This window comes from Coniophora puteana (genome assembly GCF_000271625.1).
Source record: "Coniophora puteana RWD-64-598 SS2 unplaced genomic scaffold CONPUscaffold_12, whole genome shotgun sequence".
NCBI classification, from domain to species: domain Eukaryota; kingdom Fungi; phylum Basidiomycota; class Agaricomycetes; order Boletales; family Coniophoraceae; genus Coniophora; species Coniophora puteana.
In genome coordinates, this window is record NW_006913064.1 from 1,025,701 (window position 1) to 1,049,661 (window position 23,961).

The 23,961-nt window shown below is 44.5% G+C and overlaps 6 protein-coding genes across 6 annotated transcripts; 5 read left to right on the plus strand and 1 right to left on the minus strand.

Moving 5' to 3' along the window:
- Positions 1–1,657: 1,657 nt before the first annotated feature.
- Positions 1,658–2,771, plus strand: CONPUDRAFT_76048 (uncharacterized protein; the record flags this gene model as incomplete). Its single annotated transcript, XM_007774251.1, has 4 exons — positions 1,658–2,094; positions 2,184–2,291; positions 2,423–2,505; positions 2,584–2,771. 4 exons carry the CDS (start codon positions 1,658–1,660, stop codon positions 2,769–2,771), a joined length of 816 nt encoding a protein of 271 aa, XP_007772441.1.
- Positions 2,772–4,994: 2,223 nt separating this feature from the next.
- CONPUDRAFT_76049 (uncharacterized protein) lies at positions 4,995–8,460 on the plus strand (the record flags this gene model as incomplete). Its single annotated transcript, XM_007774252.1, has 14 exons — positions 4,995–5,085; positions 5,139–5,299; positions 5,622–5,827; positions 5,890–5,963; positions 6,028–6,170; positions 6,223–6,346; positions 6,491–6,674; positions 7,471–7,589; positions 7,661–7,821; positions 7,871–8,020; positions 8,075–8,135; positions 8,248–8,274; positions 8,302–8,358; positions 8,411–8,460. 14 exons carry the CDS (start codon positions 4,995–4,997, stop codon positions 8,458–8,460), a joined length of 1,608 nt encoding a protein of 535 aa, XP_007772442.1.
- A 3,715-nt stretch (positions 8,461–12,175) lies between these two features.
- On the minus strand, positions 12,176–12,820 carry CONPUDRAFT_157547 (uncharacterized protein; the record flags this gene model as incomplete). Its single annotated transcript, XM_007774498.1, has 5 exons — positions 12,176–12,214; positions 12,260–12,343; positions 12,397–12,576; positions 12,625–12,717; positions 12,773–12,820. 5 exons carry the CDS (start codon positions 12,818–12,820, stop codon positions 12,176–12,178), a joined length of 444 nt encoding a protein of 147 aa, XP_007772688.1.
- A 4,023-nt stretch (positions 12,821–16,843) lies between these two features.
- On the plus strand, positions 16,844–18,900 carry CONPUDRAFT_76051 (uncharacterized protein; the record flags this gene model as incomplete). The annotated part of the gene is made up of 9 exons (XM_007774253.1): positions 16,844–16,937; positions 17,001–17,152; positions 17,200–17,669; positions 17,785–17,799; positions 17,850–17,917; positions 18,129–18,179; positions 18,262–18,440; positions 18,506–18,730; positions 18,754–18,900. The coding sequence occupies 9 exons, from the start codon at positions 16,844–16,846 to the stop codon at positions 18,898–18,900; spliced, it is 1,401 nt and encodes a 466-aa protein (XP_007772443.1).
- Positions 18,901–20,355: 1,455 nt separating this feature from the next.
- On the plus strand, positions 20,356–21,110 carry CONPUDRAFT_76052 (uncharacterized protein; the record flags this gene model as incomplete). The annotated part of the gene is made up of 3 exons (XM_007774254.1): positions 20,356–20,362; positions 20,418–20,584; positions 20,640–21,110. 3 exons carry the CDS (start codon positions 20,356–20,358, stop codon positions 21,108–21,110), a joined length of 645 nt encoding a protein of 214 aa, XP_007772444.1.
- A 511-nt stretch (positions 21,111–21,621) lies between these two features.
- On the plus strand, positions 21,622–23,876 carry CONPUDRAFT_157548 (uncharacterized protein; the record flags this gene model as incomplete). Its single annotated transcript, XM_007774499.1, has 7 exons — positions 21,622–21,664; positions 21,719–21,858; positions 21,906–22,208; positions 22,912–23,023; positions 23,085–23,251; positions 23,302–23,780; positions 23,837–23,876. 7 exons carry the CDS (start codon positions 21,622–21,624, stop codon positions 23,874–23,876), a joined length of 1,284 nt encoding a protein of 427 aa, XP_007772689.1.
- Positions 23,877–23,961: the final 85 nt, after the last annotated feature.

Below are 23,961 nucleotides of genomic sequence, written 5' to 3' on the forward strand. Positions count from 1 at the left end.
AAGTATTTTCACATGGCCAGTTATACACTGCATTATCTCGCATCAGAAACCGAAGATGTGCTACTGTTCTATTACCCCCGGAGAAGACGGACACAGTCAATGTTACGTACCACGAGCTCCTTCTCGGTACTATACCTGCGGATATGTAGTTTATTTCTTTTGAACTTTGTGTTGCGTGTTGTATTTTCATGTTCTCGGGATGTGACACCGTATAATTGTTGTACACATATATTCACTATGCGTTCAAGCAGAGGCAGTTACAATACATAGAGTGGTGTGATAAGAAGAAGCAGTTTCAAGAAACGTTACTCCGACGTTAAAACGATCAAATGTGAAAGCGAGGTGATACGAAAGGCTAATATGCGCCGGTAGGATAAAGTCCGAGAGTGTTTTATTCGTGGTCGATTAAAGGCATGCTTGGTAATGTGTGTAGTTGATAGTTGATAGTTGGTCGAGTGTTGTAATAGCCGGCTCGGCGTTCATTTTGTTTGTTGAATTTGACTCACACGACAGACAAACACTAGATTTGGGTCCCGGAAATGACTTAGACTGGTTTCATGTTCCCGGGATTTCCCTAAGCGTTGAGAATATTAGGTCAGATAACCTTTTCCGGATACTCTTCGCAATCCGCTCAAGAATCATTAATCAGTAGGTGAGGTTCCCCATTTATAGACAACTTCGAGTAACCTTAAAACCGCGTGAGCAGAAATCGTGAACTGTTCCGCGATCGGGTAATGTTCTAGAAAACAAATCTAATGCGAAATCTATTTCCGCTCATTTTCGGGTGCTATAAACTCTGTCTTCAGACCCATTTCGTTTGCATAAGTTTACTGGTTACATGGTTGCATGTGGAAGTTATAAGTCGTGCGTTTGTACACACTCCTAAACTAAGTAACCGGAATCCGGAAGTGACGTGTCGGGCTTCCGAATTCCAGTTACTTAGTTTGGGAGCGTGTATAGTGATTCTGCTTTAGGATAGTGGCATCGCCAGTTGTGCTTCCATTCTCTGATGAACTGACAAGTGTTTTCGGAGTTATGCATACGATATGCACAATGAACGCTCTTCGTGCTGTTCGTGATGTCTGCGTTCCCTATACCAGTCTGTAATCGCATTTCTCCATCATGTTCTTTTACTATGTTTCTCGGTTCTTATAAGGTCAACGTGCATTCCTAATTATGGTATGCTCAGTTTTGTTGTTTCTCGTCCTCAACTCGATTCACTCATTCTCTCATCTATGTGGTGCTATGTCTTTAATAATTAAATGTTCGTTCGAACACGGGCGTGTGTTAAATGCCTTCTTAATTATTTAGTGCTGATTTAGTGCTGATTGTAATGCAGTATGTCTTCAGTACTATGTGTGTGGAATGCAGACCTGATTCTATATCTTACCATTGCGAATGGTGAAGAGTATATTGTTTGAGACGTTGTTTCATTCCCGCATATGTGAACGTAGCACCTGCTAAAAAAAAGTCGTCTCCGGGTTCTAATGGCGGTTGTGTGTTCGGTGGTGTGTCAGTGTACCGTGTGATGTACGGATACGGATACTAATGCAGTGCGTTCCCTCTTGACTTGAATCGATTCCTGCTCTCATAAAGCTTTGAATGTTCGGAGCTCTCGTTTTGCTTCACTAGTATCTCGCATTCCTTCCTATTTCCCATGTCCTTTTCATACATATTCGGGATGTTTGCACTGCGACATGCGTCAAATGTTGATGCCTTTTCCAGTTCTTACAGAGCCGACTTCGTCTATGCTGGTGATACTACATTATCGGGTAGCGCGACACTGCAGTCAGCTGGTGAAGAATTTGAAGGGCGTTTATATGCCGATATGATTGTTTTCATGTTGGCTAAGCCCTCGTTCTATAAACACGGTGTTATACTGGAGACACAGCCCCGGCTGATTCGGCCTGTTATGAATAGGTCGTTCGAGAAGTGGTGTCCCTTTCCCGCAACTCAGCTGTGTCAGCCTGTTCTGTACGCTGTTGGTCACATCATCGCTTTGTCTACGTGCATTTCGATTGGGTCACCAGTTATGTGGTTTGACCTAGATGTTACGGATTGGAAGATTCGTGGATCAAGAAGTTCTATTGTACAGTATGTAGTATCATGCTTAATCATTGTATCTATTGATATTTTATTAGTTTTGTTTACTCCAGGAACTCATGTTCTATTGTTGCATCAAGTTGTTTGTCTATTGGTGCTGCTGTTGCAGTTTCAGGGCCTGTGATTGGACTATTGCCGAATGGACTTCAGCAATTTGAGGCTTGGTCAATGGATACATGGCCTTCTTCGTACGTCTTTAACTCTGTAAGATCACCAGTCTTTTCATCTGCTAATGCATGGTAAACTCAGATCATATCTCACTGGTTCGACCTGTTCTATTGACATAACGTATGTTTTGATATTGTATTTGATTGATTAGCCTGATTGTTCATCTCTTTATAGTTCGACCAGTAGCATGCTGGGAGTTTGCGTGCCGGGTAGCTATCACCGTTCGCGACCGTTGTAAGTATCATCAGCGCTTCAACTATGTTTTATGTGTACTATGTTTGCTTATATGCGGTAGTGTTCCAATATACTTAGGCCCTCCTCCTTGGTATCCGTCTGTTCTTCCGCCCGAGGCTTGGCATCCACAGACTCCTTACCTGTTTTTCCCTCGCGGGGAGCTAGAGGAAAGTGATAAGGCATGTACCCACGTGGAAAGAAAGGAAATTTCAGGGCAGAGACTTATTAGGGAATATGTCGTTAAAGGGATGCGTGTGAGAAGATAAGTGGTAGTGCATACTTGGCGATTTGTACCGATTTGTGCAGTATAAGCAGTGTTATTGTGGTATGCATAGTTGGTTAATATAATGTGTGTTTCCGTTTCGTGTGTTGGAAAATGTTCTTTTTGGTGTAGCATGTCGAGTTCTCCTTTTGTGACTGCTTTTAGCAATATTAGTGTAAAATGCAATACCTGCATTACACACGCTCATGATGCGTTGCTATTTGTTCATTGCCTATATATGGTACCAAGAGTTCCTGGTATGCCGGTGTGTGTCATGTCATTTTTTGTGCTTTGTTGGTTATTACGTGACTAAACCGGCCAATGCCGCAATACAACCACATGATGCATGATAGCTTTGTCAAGGTGCTGCGTGTAAGGACAGAAGACGCCCGAGTTGTCCGCTGGAAGCGGATAGACTAGTACACAATCGAATAACACGCTCGTTAGAATGAATATGGATGCACGCACGAGGACGGTGCGTCCGCGTCAACCGCACATACTATCTACTTTATATAGATATAGCTTATAAAATACTAGAAGTACATAAGATATGTAGACAGAGCAAGTGATCTGATCTCTTCTCACCTTTCGTGCTCTCCTTTTGTGATAACTGATTCTCAACACCCTCATCATGTCAGATCATGAACCGCCTCTTGAAACTTCTCAACCAGAAACTCCTCTTTATGTCTACGAGAGTAGTCGACCAAGCGTTGAAGGGCTAACACATCCGATCAATGCCAATCACGGTGATGTGTCCAGTAACGTGTTCACTTCTCCTCGCCGTTCTTTAGCCGATGTTATCGGGGGTAAGTGTGTTCGTATTATTTGTTGATTTTTGATGAACTGAGTTCTTGCATATAACATTAGATATTCAGAGTGCACGACTTAAATACACCGCCTTGATGAGACGTTTACGAGGCCATACATTATAGGAACCAAAATGAGTAAAAAAGCTTCAAATACATTCATAGATGACATTATCAGGCTGATCACATGTCCACGAATTACGGAGCGCCCTCTGTCTAAGAACGAATGGTGTATTAAACCTCATATAGAGTTGTGATCAATGAACGACCATCCGAATTCATGCATTATACACCGGAACAATACAATATTAAAGCGTATCATGTACATAAACGTACCGAAAACCTGAACCAGCACACCTAATTATCTATATATACGACATACATAAAGCTGCTGAAGTTAACGTATACCTTCAATTCCTGAGCCAAATATAGTCAATAAACAACAGCAATAAATACATCAAAAGAATCAACCAGATGACGTACCCGAATGCCACCAATATAAGGGATAAAACTCTTGCGATATCATTGGAATGTGCTGCAAGGAAGCCACCGTTTAATGTAATATGTTCCCCAGCAAGAATAAAAGAAGTATTGGACGGATGAGCCAGACAATGGTTACACACAGCAACCGATCGAAGTCGGAACGACTCCCTACAGTACAACGTTCCGATTGTACTCTCTCTTGTGTGCGAGGCGACGCATACTTGGAAGAGGCATGAACTCGGAATGCTACCACAAATGATATAATGGGTAGATAGATGATATATCCCGAAATAGTGTCCCAGTCCGGCCAAGCGCACGGTTAATGAGTCCCCAACCACGGATGACAGATAAAAATGAACTGAAATAGGACCCTCTCGATAGAAGGGCGAGTCAGAAGGTGTCTCACGCCAAACGAGAAACACCCCAACAGCATCCTCGGACGGTGGAAAAGGCATAGGCAGTTCCTGACAAAATTGAATGAATGATATGTGAATATGACACATGATGAATATGTTAGAATTCATTGACACGACAATAGGCTTTTGTGTACCTCACCGGTCATGAAACTCATCAAAGTAAGATACGAGTTCCAATGTACGAACCCTTCAACCATGAGGTCGAATGTAACACCCATACGCTGAGCAAGTACTGGTTGAACTGTATATTGTAGCTCCTTTACTATTACTATATACTTTTGCGAGTGATCAACTCGATTTTGAAATGTACGCATTACAAACTCCCAGTATATCCTACTTTAGGCATCACTTGGTTTTCTATATTTGTTCATGGAGTTGGTATGGTATATAATGCCGTGTGCTGTTTATTGACCCCATTAACTGTCAATCAAGACTCTTCACAGGTAGGGTCTATTCTCGTTGACGTGGGTACTTCAAGTCCTGGTACTGATTATTCTGATCTTATTCACAGCGTACTTGGCCATGTCCTCACACGAAGTTTCATCCGACAGTACACGAGATTCAGCTGTATCAGAACTACCCAATAATACACCCAATTTGTCACTATTTCGTGGTATGGTCGGCCTGCTATGCGGTTTTTTTTTGGCATTAGTTGACTCTGTTTAGGTCGTTCGTCCGGTCATTATCGCTTCCTGAAGCTTGCGGTGATAAGACATATCAACAGTATGAATTTTAACAAGCGCTTGCTTCAAACTTTCAACGTTGTTGTGGATGGATTAAGTGGTTGGATCACGTATGTTTTACTACTGTCGTTCATGACAAAAGAGGTGTGTCTGCTTTTGTTAGCTTATCATTATTGTTATTATATATAAGTGTACTGAACAGTGGTAGCTCCCACCTTCTTCATTTCCTTGCTTTCCAGAGGATGTGGAGGTCCTTTTTGTATGGCAGCGTGCTCCTCGTCAATGGAGACATGAAAACCAAACTTCATTTCTGATTCGGTTTCAACTAACTGGTGCTGGGACATATCACGTTGCAACTCGTATTGCGGGCTTGGGCTATTATCTTGCCTCCCAATTTCTGTCCTCTCTTTGGACCACGATGCACGTTCTACCCACTTCATGTGTTCGCGGAATATCTATCGCGCAGCATACAGGGGTGCGAACAATTGGTACCGTGTACTGCACGGGTGCAATTGAACCTTTGTGGAAACGCGTGACTGTTACTGCCACTGAGTTCCCATCCTCCACGCAATTTGTGCAGGATGGCCGATACGTGACGGTCAATACCTCGTGGGTTTCCAGAAACAGTGTCATTGTGTCTCAGGCTATATCCCGCATCTTCATGGCTACACGGTGAGTTTTTTTAAATGTTTCTTTCGTTCAATTGTTAAGGTTCTCATTCTTATGGCTGTCAGTTCATGTTCACCTCCTGCATGGCCCGCTGAATCCCTATTTGGTCTACTGGCTGTTGGACTCATTTCCGAATACAGTGAGCATTTCGAAACATTTATTTATTCGATTCCCTTATAACCTATATGTCTATGTCTATATAGCTAGCATAGTGAATGGTGTGGGTCGTCAGCATATCAATCATGTCGATCTATTTCGCCGTTTGCGCTTTTCATTGGATATGTTTGTGGAGAGGTTTATAGATTGGTATACTTGGTCTCTTTTTGTGTCTCGTTTGACGCACGAGGTATGCCGTTGTGTGATCCTTGGGTTGAACTCTGATGCTTAGTGTGATGTAGACTATCCCGCGAACAGTGCGCGCTTTTCCAGATGGAGTTTGTCTAATGTTCATCTGGAGGAAGTATGATTCATTCACCCAACATTATCCGTACGCTATCCACTTTTGGGTCGGCGGCAGCGGCGGTGAGCTGTCCTTCCGGTTTGCCGCTCTCAGTTATTACCTCAGTTTGAATCATTTGATATTCTGCTGGGTCTTATCGTCCGCATTACCCAGTCAGGTCATATGTAGGGTGGATCTTGCTGTTCATGGAATGTCCTTTACGTCAGGTACACTATGGTGTTCACATCATTTGGAGGAGGTGTATGATGACGTAGTCATCGCGTGTTCTGACGGCACAAGGAATTTTGGTTCAGTGCGGGACGGTGAATGTGTTACTTCCAACTCCACTATGCGGTTACAGCACGAATCATTCTTAGACACAGCGTTTGCCCAAGTCATGGATGTCACAACGTACGTATCTTTCAACCAGGGCTATTAGTAGCCCGTTTTACTGATAAGGAATGTAGCTCTCCGTCTGAGTGACGGAGTACTACATTATGGATGGGCTGGATGTTGTATAATCATGTTTCCCCGCGTTCCTCTTTAGATTACGTTGCTCCGCTAGGTTTAAATGTGTTGTTAAGGTTTACGTTCAAAATCGGGTGGATTGTTGGATGTAGAACAGATCTGTTTTCATGTCAAAGTCATTGTGTCCTGCTGTTGTGTTGGTGACCATTTGTTCGTTGCGCTTAGTTATCGTTAAGGTGCGATGATCGTGGTACCGAGTGGGGCTTATCATAATACTGAGCGGCACGATGTGGCAACTCAGATTTGCAAGGCGTCTAATAGGAGCCGCTGTATTCGATTTGATGCCGAAACTTCACCAAAGGAAGAAGGACATTGTGTTATGATTGCGTAATCTTGGTTACCGCAGAGCGCGATCTTTTCCTGAATCAGTGATGTGCGGATGTTGCAGCTAAGAGCCATTTGGGCGCTCCGCTGCGTGATTTCTATTTTTAAACCTGAGGTTGTTTGACGTTAGGTCTATCCTATTGAACTCCTGCGTTCTGTAGTTTGTGACTTCGTACATAATGATGGGAGTATGGATTCGCATGCGTGATTGGAAGACTTATACAGTTTTTAACTTTCTCGATCATTCGGTATACCTGCCATGGTGGATATACCTTTCTTTCGATTTAACATCCGTTAAATTTCAGGGCCGCGCGTTTCTATACGTTCACTTTTCAGTGCTGTGAATATAAGCAAGGGAACGAGTCAGCTATTTGCCTAAGTTTCCACCCTACTCCTCGCATTCTGGCCTTCCGCTCGTTAGCATGGACACCTATAACACCTCTATGGTTTCTATCCACCGTGCTTTGACTGACTGTGAGTAACATTACACTGCCTACGCTCCGTACACCTGGGTTATGCGACTGATAAAAAATGCATGGGAATAGCAATTGGCACTAACATGACCGAAAGATGCATCAGAAATGCCAATCGCCGTTCTTTGGAAGAGAACTTGGCACTGTGGGCCGCTCAATCCGCTGGCTATACAGTAGATCCCTCCGCAGACTGGCCTATGTATGTTCGTCTCTGTAAATTCGCCGCAGACGCGGTATGTTGTCATTTCTTGCTTTGGTACAACACATGTTTATTCTTTAAAGGATCTTTCTCCGTGCGCGGATGACCTTCTGGCCCCTGAGAATCTGAAGATTATGTTAGATTGGTCGATTGCTTCTGACACGGCTCGGTTTCGTGATCACGGACCTTTTTCTATTCACTTTTACGTGTCTGGAGGAGGCATTGGTCCGAATGTAGGTTTACATCTTGCCGCTCTGTTATGGCACTTCTGTGCAGAGTATGTGCAGCATTACCGCGACGCTGCGCTTGAAGTGACCGAGTTTGCTCATCCTTCTCGTTATATTTATGGTGTGTTTATTACTCAACGCTCTCCTTACTTTACAACGGGCACTGTTGTTTGTACCGAGGAGTTTCGAGCGCGTTTTGAACAGGTTACAGAAGTTTGTTTGATGAACAATAGCTCTACCGCATTTACTTATGGGGACCGGTATGTAACTGCCAATCGTGCTTTTAGTGACACATATTTCCCGGGTGTTGGTGGCAATTTATGTCGTACATTACGCGCAGCCAGGTATGTAAGCATATCCTGTTTCATCTTGATGTTTCTCAACGAATTTCGATAGGTGGTACAATCTGGTCTGATGTTTACGTGGTCCTTTTCTTCGCACATTGAATACGCATTTTACTGCCTTTTATGCATAATCGAACATGGGATTTCTTTCTTACAATTTTCGCAGTGATTTTGCATGGCTATGGCTGTCTGTTTATCTGCCTGAGCGTGTCCAATGTACGTTGAAGTTGTGCAGACCGGGTGTGCTCGCCAAGATGCTCTAATGTCCATGCTCTCGCGGCGCGTCTGTGTTAATGCTGACTAAACGTAACCCAATATGGCTGAGCTCCTGTCTAATATGTTCTCTTACCTTTGATCCACCGATCTGTGCATTGATCTTCATATTCTAAGACTCTGTAAAGCAATGGTATATGGCCAATGACAAGTGAACAATCACGCTCAAGTATCATATAGACGCTCGCAACCGGAATCCGGAAGTACTTGACACGTTAGGCTTCCGAATTCCGGTTAGTTTGGAAGCGTGTATTCTACAAATGTGAGTATGTTAGTTTGCTGTGATCCGTGTTGATTTGCATATCAGCTGTCTTGGCATCGTGCCTGCGTTCTTTTCTATTTTTGTACATTCTGTATGTAATTCGTACAGCCCTCTCTGTTCCACGGTCTTCGCCGGTGAACGAAAGCCGTCATTATAAAGTGTTGGCCGCATGGAAGCTTACTGCGCTTCAGAGACACTTCAACTCGCGTTTTTCTGTATCAACGGATGATGGATGATTTGATCCCGTATTTTAACGATTTCACCAGTAAGTTGATCGCCTACTTTGAGTCTAGGGAATGAGTTCAATTGCAGTAGTTTCTTTCGATCATGATGACGGTGATCAAGGCGAAAATCTCGCTCTGCCAGTCTCTCAGCAAATGGTGATCGCGATGGATGTTTTGCTTATGGATCCGTACGCTTGGCTTCCGTATCATGTTCTTATGCACTCTATTGTGAACGAGGTGATCTCTACAAGCTGATGTTCCGGTCGCGGATACTGATCTATTGCCATACAGCCAGTGTACGTCCCGGTCATGCACCCCGAGCACTTTCGTATTATTCTCGTATGGGAACGTGTACCTGTCGAATGGGCCTTACAAGTGCAGTACCCGTTTCGTGTTCACTTTCACGTTTCCGGGGGTTTGTGGGGTCCTCAGATAGGCTCTTGTGTCGCTGCCTTGACTCACCACTTTGCTCTCGAGCATGTACGACCTATCCTTACCAGTACTCACCCTGGTGGAACACCATCCGATTATGTTCACGGTGTATTCATTTCTCGGGTCACAAACTGCTGGCTAACCGGCGCTATCGTGTGTACTGAACAGTTCAGGTGTAGGTTTGACAGTGTCATACGTCTTTGCGCGATGAACTCCACCCCGAATACATTTGTTCGTTCTTCTTCCTACGTTACGGTGAATGATACTACCTTACTGGGAGAGGCTTATCGCATCAACTTTAGTATAGGATCAGTATTGCGAGCTGCTAGGTTAGTAAAGGTCGATTTGTTATGAGCGGTCACTAACTTTTCACCTCAGAGGACTCTTTTATAACATGTAATGATGAAATCGTAGCACGCAATACTATGCAGTCGTTTACACTATGTCATTCGCAGAATTTGTAGTGATTTGGATGCCACACGGCCGTTCATGCGTTTTAATCAGTTCCTTGGCTGTGGTAGCTCGTGGGTGGTAGTCAGTTTCGTAATATTTGCGTGGTTAATTGACAATGCTGTCGTTGTATCTCTTTAAAATCTCTTTTCTCGTTCAACGCGTTTAATCGAACGCCTGTGGCGAAACCTTGCGGGTCTGGTCCCGGGATGGTGTGTTTTTATGATCAGTAACTCAAGTGATCGCCGTTATAATGATTGGAATTGATTGAAGCGTTGAGCGTTGAACGTTGACCATAGGCCCGGGCGCAAAGACAAAGCTTTAAAGGTAGTTGAGTTTGTTTTCGGCTACAGTAGTATGGTTTTGGCTATATTAGGGAACGTCACTGTGGGATCGGATTAATACATAAGCCAGTCAACGTGGGGGCCATGGGAAATTCCGGCGTGTGTCGACTCTATGATATCATTGCTGCATACTTCGCTGGCTATCCACGTTGAAAAGATATGGGGTGTGACGGCTTCATTTTTCGAACAACGATGCAATGGACTGCTCGTTAGATTACTGTATTGAGGCATAATGTCTGTTCACTTTGTGTTTGCTATATCGGCCCTCTCGGTAATCAGATCCGTTGCACTGAGATTTATCGTTTAGCGCCGTTCACGGTGTTATACTATGCTATTGAGTTATTACGGGCGCGATCTGTCCCTCCAGTATGTATTTGACTAATCCTTCAGTTGTTCTTATATCGCTATGTCGCTATGTTTGTCCCGTTTAAGACGCATCCCTGTGTTTCTTTTTGGTGCAGTACTCCAAATTTGTAAAAGCGGGTTGCTATTGTACCGTTCTATCACGTATCAGCTTAAGTTATTTTCAGGTACGGTACATACATATCTTTCTATTGATGTGATGTGATGATGATGATATATCATTTCATGCGTCAAACCGGCGCTATCGTATACGCGCTTTCGTGTGATGTCTCCTTGCGGCTGGCTTTCACGCTCCAGCGATATTTCTTAATCTGTTCGTTATGGAATACCTTATAACAAGACACTGTTATTTTTCATCGCCCCTCGTTCTTCTTCCCGATATCACTTCCAATTGCTGACGACGATGAAACATATGTATCCACCTTTGTTATTATTCCCAATCATCCGATTGCTTATAGCTGCTTTTTGCTTCGATTTTAACTCATGACATTGGACAGGACCTATTCCCTTGAGGAACAATCACCTTCCTGTTGCGAATGCCCGTTCACTTCCTATGAACATTGCTCTTCGAACTGCCTTTACAATAGATGAGCTATTGAGCGGTGCAGTGGGATGGCGGGTTTATCTCATATGGTTGCATAGGATATGTGGCGAGGTATGTTGTTTGTTCTTTGCAACGGGTGGTACATCGCGTTCTAACATGTTTCAGGCTATCTCTTTTAGTGCCCGTTCTTTGCCTCCGAACGAAACTAACATTATGTTTCTGTGGGAGAATGCATCCCCAACCTCTCAGTTTCGGGATAAGGGTCCGTTTTCTCTTCATTTTCATGCAAGTGGTGGAGGTCTGGCGCGGCGTATGCCGACTCGACTTGCAGCCGTTTGCTATCATTTTGCTATTTGATACGTTGAGCCCTTTTGGTCTGTTCATGAAACACATGTGCTGCCTTCAGAATACGTCTATGGTTTCTTCATCACTCACCATGCATCAACCTATCTCACTGGTACTATTGTTTGCACAGAGAAATTCTGTGTACAGTTTGAGCAGGTGACTACGAGGTGTCGCGCTAATGCTTCAGTCTCGGAATTTACGTATGGAGACACCAATGTTACTGTTAGTGACGGGTATGTTAACCATAATAGTTTTCGCCTCTTAGATGATTATATGGCTTGCGCGCTGTACGAAGCAAGGTGGTTTAACTTAGTTTGAAAAATGTACATTGAATGGTTGTTAGCGTGTAACACTGAGTTGTTGTACTGTTCAAACTGGAACACTTCCTCGTTATTCTAACAGTCTCGATGTTTGTATCAGACCTTGAATCGCACATACACTATCTAGTACTTGCTGCTATATACATACACGTTACCGACCACCACAGCCAACGTTTCAAGTCGCGTGAGTGTACTATCTTGAGCGCCACCGATTGAGCGAAGCTCCACGTACGCATGTCATATTCTAGGCTTCAGCTAGTCTACTCGAGCAAATACTCGTTGTCACCAGAGATAGACGTCTGTCCAGAGATAAGTGCCGATGTCAGCTATGGTCGAAAGCTTACCAAGGTAGACAACGTGTCGCATGGAGAAAGACTCCTGTCAAGATTGATCAATGTCACACTTTCCCTGCTTGAGCTTGCAAGAGACTGCCATGGAATAGTGCGTTAGTCGCAAGTCGTGTTATAAAGAGTTCGCTTACCGTCAGAGGAGACATGCCAGTAGAAAGTGAACGTTGGTCCTCATGATGTGATCCTGCGAATAGTTCGAACCGGCGACGCTGTTCTGTATACAAGATGTGGTCGTATATGTTGAGTTCGATGTATAGCCTCAAGGGCCAGTTCAAAGGGTACTTCTTCATGAAATGAAGTGTTCGGCGAGCCTGTATAGCCGGTAAATGTTTCAATCGCTTCGGGAGAGGGACACTTACCTTTGACACAACCAACGACACGTGGTCCTCAGGCTGTTGAACGAAAGGAATAGATCTGTCTAGATAAATCTCGACGAGGGGCCGAGTGGTCTTCTAATATAACAGACGAAGCGTTGAGAGTACAAAGAATCGTGTGCGGCGCGCTTACCTGTAACTGACTCCAATCTGTGGCATTCATACGCATCACCTTCAACATCAGAGGCTGTGAAATCAAACGACAACGCATGAGGTCATAAAGTTTGGATTGCGGCTTTCTGATCAACACCATGGCTATAGTCTTTGGTCAAGTCGGTGTTGACGTGCGTGGTTTTATAACCGAGCCCACAGTGACACGGCAACTGCCGATTGCTGACCAAAATAGACTCGAAGCAGTGTCTGCAGGAAACCCTTACCCATTTGAACTGTTGCTTCGCCAACGAGTTGCCGCAACACGCTTCTGAGCCTCACATCGACAAAAGGATCAATATATATGTTTAGTAAGGAAGCGCTTAGATACCCGTGTATTCAATGTTACGCCTGTCCGTTATTTCACATCAGATAAGATGCTAATCACAGAACTTCACGTCGCGTACCAGCACACATCCTTCTCAATCCCTCTGAATCGAAGCTAGTATAGTTGAATACACACAGCATTATTCCATTCCGTTTGTACGTTCTAGTGATAAAGAATCGGTGCGATAAGGATTAGATGTTGTGATACGGTGCAAAGTCAAATTTACTTTTTTTAGCGTTTGACGAGTTCGGCTGGGGAGGTCGAACACCTTTTATCCGATCCACTGCCCTTGGGCGGGAGCGTTGCAACCAGGTCTTGCACTTGGTGTGCATCAAACTGTGATAGACCACCTCTGGAATCAATGTAACGGTGGATGTAGAATCACTCACATGCAGCGATGGAGTCCGATGATAATAGGCTTCGGGAAGAAGTCGTGTTGTGGTGGCGCGCCTGCTAGAATCGAGTGCTTCGGCGGGTTTTTCTTCTACCCCACCAAACGATGTTCAATTTGATGGAAGACCAGGACTGTGCGAGTACTCACATCGAACTTTCATTCTTCTGACGAGAACCACCCCTTACAGTGTGATCTCCATCAAGAACATTGTTCCCGCCGCTATGTCAAGCATAAATAAGTCATCAATATACTGCCTCAAGTAATGTCGTACCATACAGAACGCGGGATGTTCTCTCGCGCAGAGGGACGGTCCTTTCTGAGGAAGTTTGTGAGAAGGTACCGAAGGCACCGCTCGCGATTGTAGTCCACTTGATTCTCCAACGGCGGCATTGCCTAATATGTTAAGCGCCAAAGAAAGAAGCTCGAATTGAATGTATTCGTCCGAAGTCTTCCCCGTGATCGAGCACAAGGCACCCATGCTTCTGTTAACAGCAGGATTAGGGGTGTTCGACCACCGCAAAGTCGCACTATTGTACACCATTCTATCGTATTGATCAGCAGAGAGACATGGGTAGATAATTAATAAACGTACTCGGAATTGCCATGCTGTGCTGTGTTTCCAACATATTTTGGCACTGCAATGTCGAAGCGGTGTAAATACAGCGAAATGGCATCGATAGTCGAGGGATCGTTAACTTGACCCGCAGTAAACGGGAGTAGAAGATCGTATTTGGGAATGATTTCGAAGTACTTCTTATTAGACGGGTCGCCTGGGAATGGGAAAGATCATTGATGCCAAGCGTCCAAAAGAATAGGACGCTCGCGGTGAAAGAACGCCTTCTACTGTATATACATGCTCTCAAAGTAAGTAACCGGAATCCGGGAACGTGTATTCGAGGCGCCACAATGGGTCGATGCAGGCAAGCCGGCAACATCCGGTCCGAGAGGGGCGGCAACCAAACAGAACCACATCGTCCGTGTCATTTCTGTACCGACTTTTATGATTGCACTGGATTCATTTGTACGTGATATCCGTATTTTGGATGACTAACATAAGAAGCTATTATAAGTGAACTGTTTAAAAGACCTCAAGTGCATTTAAAAGCCAATGATACCGCCTGGAACACGGAAAGAGACGCAAAGCGAAGCAGAATATGGTTAGCGGTCAAAGTGATGCCTTTGTAAGTGAAGTAAAGTGGCATGATGTTTTGAGTGCATTCTAGATTGGTAGTTGCGAATTGAGCACTGAAATATTTGGTGCAGAAAAGAGAACCGACAGTGTAAGCATCACAATGGTGCGCGACTTGAACGTAGTAGATGCAGTCGTGTGGTTCACAAGACCAATGACCTGTATGGTCTACTAGGAATTCATATACGAAGTGTTGAGCGAGACCCGCTAATGCAGAGGCCATATTGGAGCCATTGTTGGCAGAAACGTAGAAGTCTACTGTGTATGGAGCTTTCGAGCAGAATCCTGAATCTGGACGGGTTGGTCTCCACATGAGGTATATGTGGAATTGGGAATCATCCACCGGGAGGTAGATTGAACTCTAAAAGCAAGTGAGAAAGACACAAGCTATGTAAAACGTTTTCACTTGCCTCGCCGGTTGTCTCATGAATCATTTTAAGAAGCTCAGTCCAGTTCAAATCTTCCCCGTTGAGACGGTCAAATGCCGATATCAACGTTTTTGATAGTGCCTCCGGGTCATATTCCGGGGTTCGTCGCATCTGGATCACCTCCATGTAGAGCTTGAACTAATGATCAAGAAACATGGATGAATATTAATATTAAGAGACACTTACAGAATACAAACGCACCGTTGAGGCGTCAAGGGTACTCGCAAACGGTATGTATGTTCACGAGCTCGGTTTCACAGAGTTCAACGTCTGCGTGACGTGTGTTGACAGTCGCGATCGCTTGGTGTCGTGCCGACGTACTTGATGCATAGAATAGGGTATACGGTTGTGAGGAATTGTTCTATTGAGAATGAGACAAAGAGACACACAGAGAGTGTGTGAAATCTTGCTTATATCCCATGTCAAGCGCTTTTTCACTGTTAACTATGACTACAATAAGAAGTTGTTGGGCGTTGGAGCCAAGTATGTACATTGCCCCTTTTAACTAATACGGTATGTGAAGTTGTATATGGTGACTCGGCCTTTTATCTACCTAAGGAAGGAATTCTAAGATGAGGCGGAGGGGGGAGTGGACACGGTGTTTCAATTTAGCTTCCGTCTGAGATGCTAAGTGACCGGAATTCGCACAAAGTCAGAGTAATCAGTTTCGCGGCACCGTGCGGAGTTCATTCCTCTGACGTCCTCGGATTTCGGATGCGCGTCACTTTCAGATTCCGGTTACTTAATTTAGGAGCGTGTACAACGACTATCAGGCACATGATCAAGTCAACATGAATACATGTTCGAACTTCGGTGAGTAATCATAATAATGCTGTTCTGTTTATCCGCCGCGACCGTACTTCCTGTTTCTGCTGTGATGAGCTTCAGGCGCTGTGAGTATTTGATCTTTACCGTACTCAGACAACGCGTGCATTTTTGTGTACATGTTACGATGGTTATATGTGCTGTGATTTATTTAGATCTGTTGACCCCATTGCCTGTTCTTTTGGAACTTTGAAATATGGAGCTGGTGGCGTGTGGCATCTGCAATATGGCCTAATATAGACATGTGGGTTTCAGGCGGCTGATCCGATCAGATGGTACTTCCACCTACGGCACCGTTGCAAATTTACTTGAGCATGGTCGTGGCGGATAATCGATTAATCCCTCAACCCCTCACGGGCTTGCTGAGATGGCTGTCAAAGCTGAGTTCTCATCACGCATAGTACGTGGCGGATAGTCAGCTTGGGTTGTTTATCTCCGATTTGCGAGCGAATGCTTCGAATGACAGATGATGCATGATGCGCTCAGTAAGAAGCTGATATGTGCTGTTTGGGTATTGGTACAAGTGTTCATTTGGTATACACACTCCCAAATTAAGTAACTGGAATCCGGAAGTGACACGTCAGGCTTCCGAATTCCGAGTACTTGGTTTGGGAGCGTGTAGGTAATGCATCATTGAGTCATGACTATGAAAGGTAAAGGTGTGTGATCGCAAATTCATATCGACATTAGGACAGTGTAATAGGGTATTGTGTGTCGGTCTTCTGCATTGTCACTGAACTAAGGCGTACCATGTATTTTTGTGGAAGTATTGAGCAGTTGCTCAATCCATGTGCAATGGTCTTCTGTATAATATAAAAGCCTGTGTCTTCAATCGTAAACTTATACGCTTGTACACGCCTTATACTCGCCTTATTCGATCTTCATTTTCAATGCCAGTACCTGCTCCTTCTACCCCAAGACCTCGTGTGCCTAGTCGTGTTGATAATGACCGTAACATACATGTTCATCCTCGTCTTAGACAAGGTCTGTTCGTATAATTGTCACATGTTTATACCTTTACTGACTGTACCGGCCTTTTCGATACAGTGCTGCGACTTGAACCTATTTTGCACATGGTCTATCCTCAACTGACAGCCGACGAGATGTCTCAACGTTTTATCATGACTGTGGGCTATGCTATTGATGCTCGCTTGAGGTGGGAATCTTTAGCAGCTATTACGTGTATTGCTCTCGAATTTGTGCGTGTATTCCCTCTGTTTGCTTACTATGTCTAATATCTGTTCAGAGTCTACCCATAACCATTCCGATTGATCCCATCGATTATCCTGTTTACTTTGTATGGATGCGTACGCCGGATCAGCACCCCATGTCCGATTCCGTTCCGTATGTCATGCTCTTCCACGTTTTTGGCGGCGGTAGCGCGCACAGTGCATCTTTGCGCGTGTCTTCATTGGCAGATAGATTGGTCAGAATGCTCAACACCAGTGTGCATGATTCAGTCGTTCAATATCCAGACGAAGCAATGGCATATGTCGATTTGAAGTGCAACAATTCGAGGCGCTTGGTTGGTATGATCCACTTTCGAGATATATTTGCCCCTACCTTTGCGCGCATTCAGAATGATTGCCAATCCGAGCGCGTTGATAATGCATTTGTCTTTGATGGTCGGTTCATTACTATTACTCCAACAAGTATCAGGCCTTCGTACCAGTATTTGCGTGCTACCTTAGATGACATACGTGAACATTACCCACAGTACGTTATCTGATCATATGATCTCCGTATATGCGCAAAACATCCTAAAAGGTTGTAGAATAGAATATAACGTTGAAATGCGCTAAACGATGTACACATGTCATGCTATAGATAGAATGAATCGGTTGAGGTATGTCTCATGGTTCATACCCTTTTGCGTGGTATGCATGTTAACTTTAGTGTATCCGAGTCCGAATGCCACGGACTGGTGCCCTTTCCATATGGAAAACTACGCGTTTATGGTAAAGGTAGGTGTTGTCATGGACTGAATCGATCTTGCGCCTGCTGCTGAATGATATTTGAGTTCACCCGTGCCATGCGTAATTGAATCTATGTAAGATCTAACCTCCCTCTTTGGTACTCAATCCAACTCGACCCATATATAATCAGAGCTAGTTTTGTCTGTCAGAGGTGCCCATTACGCTGGCATAGCTTCTAGGCTGATGATAATGTCTTCAGCAATAGCATCAAGATTAGCAACTGGGTTAACAACAAGATCTCGCCCTTATTGTACGTGTCCCATTGGTCTCGAAACATAGGATGATTGACAATTGATGATGATGATGATAATACGATGGTTGATTTCTCGTAGGTCTTGATGGTAACTTGAGTCTTGAACGGCGGGATGTTGCAAACAAGCGACCTCTTGATCTACAACTGGCTTTTAAAGTCGCACTAGCCTTCAATGATGTTAAGGATAAGGATAAGGATAAAGATGGGTCTATGTCGTGGATAACATATAACTTACTTCTTCATGATTATATAGGAGAGGTGAGTTAAATTGAAACGGCAAAGTATTTTGTGTACGATTACTGATAATCCATTTCACGGTGTAGCTAATCTCCTCTCCTATCAATACTCTACCACCACCCGAGAGCTTACAAGTCTTACTCGTCTGGGATGAGTCGTCTGATGAATCTCGTTTCCGGGAGCACGGCGCTTTCTCTATTAGTTTCCACGTTCACGGCGGTGGTCTAGGTCATCGTCAGGCATTAAGGTTGTCTGCTTTGATGGACCACTTTTCCCATGAATATCTCCATTCAGATTGCATGACGCATTCGGTTTGTGCTGACATGGATTGCAGTGGGAGAATGTCGTTGAATGGTTGCGTGTATGGAGTCTTTATTACAAGACATACCAGTTCCTATTTAACAGGTACTGTTGTGTGTACCGAATCGTTTCGCCAGAAGTTCGAGATGGTTACAGCTGCTTGCTCGACTTTAACATCTGACTACGAGAGCATGTACTGGGGTCGGTACATTACTGCTAATACTTTGCTATTTGATCATGCTAGCCTATCTGTAAATGTGTCTTTGCTTCGTACTTTATACGCTGCTAGACGTTATAACATACTGCAGGTTTCCACTGTTAGTTGTACGATGTAGTGCCCTGATCTGCTCATGTGTATATAAACGTGTGGTGTTAGTGTGTTTTAAACCTACGTTGTTCCGTACTAAATTGATACAATACCTATACCATGGTTTAAGTGGAATGTGAAACTGAAGTACACGGCGCAGTGTGAACAGCTTAATATTTTAACAGATTGTGGTAACTCGTGCACATGAAATATGTGCTAGCTTTAGTGTAACTCAAGGAAGTTTCGGTGGTCTTGGGTTTTGGTCAGCTTAGCTTGCAGCTGCAACATATTACTGATTGCGAACTTCACAATATGGACAATTCATTGTGACGCACATCGTTCATTTTGATATCCAACGATTCTATTAAAAACGACGAATAGTAATAAGACATCTCCTTCCGCTGTTGACCGGAAGGACAGGCATATAAAAGCGCGTATACAAGCGAGCGGTAGGCCCTAACTATGAAGTTCAATCCGTGATGCACGCAGCGTTCTGAATTCAGAATGCATTTTGAGATGCTGGAAACCCGGGACGAATCACGGGTTGCAATGCGGGGGATTCCGAGACGACGTGCTAGAGTTACAGGTAGAGCAGGGTAGTGCGCTTGAACGATGAAAGTTAGAACATAGGGGTTGCGAAGATTGCGTGGGGCGGATTAGTCCGAGCATTGTTCTGCATTGCCTTTCGGCTAATTCCACGTGTGAATAAGCGCCAGTCGCGAAACGCTTGCCAGCCTGGCGCAGAAACCACGTGGGATATAAGTTCAATCATCGGACTTTCAATTTACTTCCCATTGCCACATTAAAGTCGTTATCTGTGTACACACTCTCAAACTATGTAAACGGAATCCGGATGTGATGCATCAGGCTTCCGAATTCCGATAACTTAGTTTGGGAGCGTGTACATACGTCTCCTTGCTTCCGAATGTTAGAGTAATCACAAGGCGAAATAACACTATCTGATTGCCACTAAGATATTATTGATACTCAGCTGGCGTTATCCCCCCGTTGATATTACAATCGTAGCGTATATATAAGCCGGTATATCTGCACCCTATGGTTTATGCCTGCTGTTTAAACTCGGTGGTTGCTATTCGGGTTAGGAACACGCTGTCTCTGAGTTTCAATTGCCGTAAAGGCTACGCCCGAATCAGAACACGTAACCTTTTCCTTTTGTGATTGAATGAGTTCCTGATTAGTGCCCGTTCTCAAATTCCGATTGGCGGTTTTGTGTCTTTATTTGCTACCCTCTTTTACAACTCTCCGTCGACTACTCACAACTTCGTTCTGCGAAGATAAGACGAGAAACATCGGACGGATTCTCTAGCCATGAAAGGTATTTACTCCAATCAATCTTCATGCTGTTCAATTTTACTATATTTTTCGTGCAGAACGTAGCGGCGAGGGAATCAGTCAAGCTTCGCATGGTTGTACGGGTACTCTTTGGAGGAGGACTATGTTGAATGTACTGGCCTTGACTATTGGTCTCAATAGTAATGGTCATGGTGCTCCTGGTTGGAAGTACTTTGCTCAGTTTGTGAATACTATGCACCGAGAGGTGCGTTAATGCACACGCCTATGCGTTGTAGACATGCTAATCGAATATTAATAAGCCCTCTGGTTACCTGTCGGTCTTACCGCCTATTGGCACGTTTCCGCTTTTATTTGTGTGGCATTCTGCTGCGCTACCTGGTCAATCCAACGTACATTTCTATGTTGGTTGCAATGGTATATGCCTGTCAAGTGTATGTCTTGCCGCCGCTGCTTTTATCTTCGCAGAGGAGCATTTCCGTTCCGCGGTTTCCAACCATGGTTTGACTTGGGATTTCAATTCTATTGATATTCGTGTTAACTATGACGGAGACGAGTGTTTGATGGGTACTATTGTATGTTCGGATGGGTTACGGAGATGGAGAGACGGTCTACTGGCTCTTCGTGATGCGAATCCCTCCGAGTCTAAGGGTTCGCTTCAGTATGACGGGAATGGCATACTTCTCAACGACGCGTTCCGGAAGTATGCCGTATATACCACAGATTTATATGTTCAAAGTACGCTTAACGCTGCTCGATTCGCTACCAATTGATACTTGGTCTTTTCTTTCTTTCTTTCAAATCATAAAGTAAACTCATGTTGCACAAATGACTGTTTTGGATGTTAATGTCGTTCGAACATATATGAAACGTTGCCTTTCGCTGTAGAATCTACACGAGCATATTGTTCATCATACCTGTTCATCAGTTGACTTCTAGTCCTCGGAAGCCTCGAATCGGGAACGAAGTAACGGTCTATATGTCTTTCTTTGATGTTAAGAATGAAAATGTTGGGGTTTGTCTCGGAAGCATGTTACACTGTTGTTTTCCTAGCCGGGATCCTTCCGTCGGAAGCATAGGCTGTTAGCGTGACCTTGACGTACTGAGTGACTGTGTTATTCTATATACGCTGTGTTGCGAATTCGCTTAAATTGTCCACGAGGGCCGTGACACACGGTTCGTTACCGTCACTTATTTGAACTTGGTTCCATTTTGTCGCATGCGTGCGTGCATATTTTCGGAGCCCCACTTCATCCATAGTCAAGTACCTTAACCACTCTCACAATGGCCAATTTTTCTGGTCCAGTTTCGTTGCCCAATGCTGACGGTAAGTTGTTCGTATATGTGATTATGTTTTCCAGACAAGCTAATCGATATTAAGGCGCGGATAACTTCGTCATTCCTAGCCAGATTATGGCCTCTCCTACATCGGAAGTGTTGGCAGTATCAGTCGGCTTGCTGGGTGAAGGATACGTTGGATGGGCGTCGTATGCTAAGTTCCTGTATACAGCATTCGGTGAAGTAAGTAGCGTTTAACTTGGTCTTATTTGAACGCTGACAGGCATAAGCTTTCTGAGTTTCCTGAGATCCTGCCACCTCCCGAAGCCTTTCCCTTCCTTACCGTGTGGCAACAACTTTCCGATAACGGTCCTGTTGTTGTTCACTTCTACGTTGCTGGGGTTGTTGGTATCAAATCCTTCAGTATCCGCCTCGCCGCCGCCATATATCTCTTTGCCAGATATTTCATCGACGCTGGCTCCGTCAATTCACTGACCCTCCCTGCGGATATATCATTGGACCACGTCCTAGCAAATTTCGTTCAATACGTCCACGTCACATCCTACAACAATGAATACTTAACGGGTACATTCGTATGTTCGGGTTTTCTGCGACAGCGTGCTGTCGACATTTGGCGTGTGAGTGAAGAACGTCCCACTCCTCGTATATTTCGATACCTCGAATGCGCTGTCGCTGCGAATCTCTCGTTTTTCGGACAGCCTTTTGTCGGCGCTGAACGTTGTGCGGCGCTGGTTGTTAATGCCGCTTGGTTAGTCCGAATTCACTTTTATTTTGCCTGTGATTACTTAATTGTTCGTGCAGGCTTTTCTTCGCTAATGATTCTCCTATCGAAACTTCCTAGAAAATTTTGTTCTCCAATTTCTTACATGGCGCATAGTCAAAGACATAGCGAATGGGTAGTGTAGCTATCGATACGGTTATTGCTGCACGATTATGATACATAAGTCTCCACTTATCCTACTTGACGAACATCTCAATCTCAAAGAAAATTTGGATCCTCTAGTATAATTGAGCGAAATCATGATTCGATTCACGCAATCGCATTTCAGAATGGAACGTTTGGGGAAACATTCCGACTTGCTTTAGGGCCGGATATGAGGAGGCGCAATGCGATCCTGATTAGGTAGTTGAAACACTGCACTAGATGTTCCCACATTGCTGCGGAGCTGTTCACCCTGAGATCGGCGCCTCTGCTCTTTATTTTTAACCACCGCATGTATTCAAGTAACGACGGTTCTTCGCTCTTTACCTCTTTGTGCGCCCGCTTTTTCTTAGCGCGATTTTCCCTCCCTCAACGACCTACGTGTACATCGACTGAAGCTTGAATCACTAAGAACACTCGATATGACTACCGTACATCCCTTATTGGCCCTTCTGAAATGGTCCCGTAAGTTCAATAACATTGTTGAACTATATCCTTTGACACTGACAATCCCATACCGGTGCAGATAAGGGCTATACTAATGTAGAGGATACCGCGGAGGATAACTTTCCGCCTCGTTTGTTAGATGATGTCTCCGCCCATGAGGCCTTAGGCGCGACTGTCGCATTTGTGGGAAAGAGTCACGAACATTGGCCAGCGTATTCGGAGTTCATGGGGAAGCTTTTGAAGGAGGTTTGTCGTGTGCGTTGGGTATATAGATCCGTGGCTTACGTTTGCGCTAGCCCGTTGTCCGTCCTTTGGCTCTTCCTGTTGCAGAATCCTTCCCTTTCCTCACTATATGGACCGATCCGCTGCTCATCGGCCATCCCACTATTCACTTCTATATCGGTGCTAACGGGGTGCCTTCGCTAGCGGTTCGGCTCGCTGCGGCCGTGTTTCTGTTTACTCAAGAAAACGTCTACCCCCTCGTCGCCAAAGATGCACCATCCTCTCTTGATAACGCTGCCTTTAACCACCATTTGGCAAACTACGTGTTAGCCATAGACGTCACGCAGTACGGGGAGACTTACATGATGGGTACATTTACGTGCACGGACTCCTTTAAGATGCGAAGCGCGGCGATATTCGAACACTGTCAATCAGAGTGTAGTACGATTGCATTTCAGTACGACGGTTGCAGTATTGTTTCTAATGCTGCTTTCGCTCATGGAGTTCGTACCGGTGTGGAAGCTTATGTTCAAGCCACGGTGCATGCTGCGTGGTACGTATTCTTTCATCTCAATTCGTGCTTGCATATGTCTTACTATCGATTTTCAGGCTTCATTTCGTAGCTAGTGATACGCAAGGAAAGCGCTAAGCATCCGTATTAGGCTGTTCATAGGTCACGAGAGTAAAACAATACTAAGTTTGTTTTGTTCGAATGTTTTAGCATGAAGGTATCC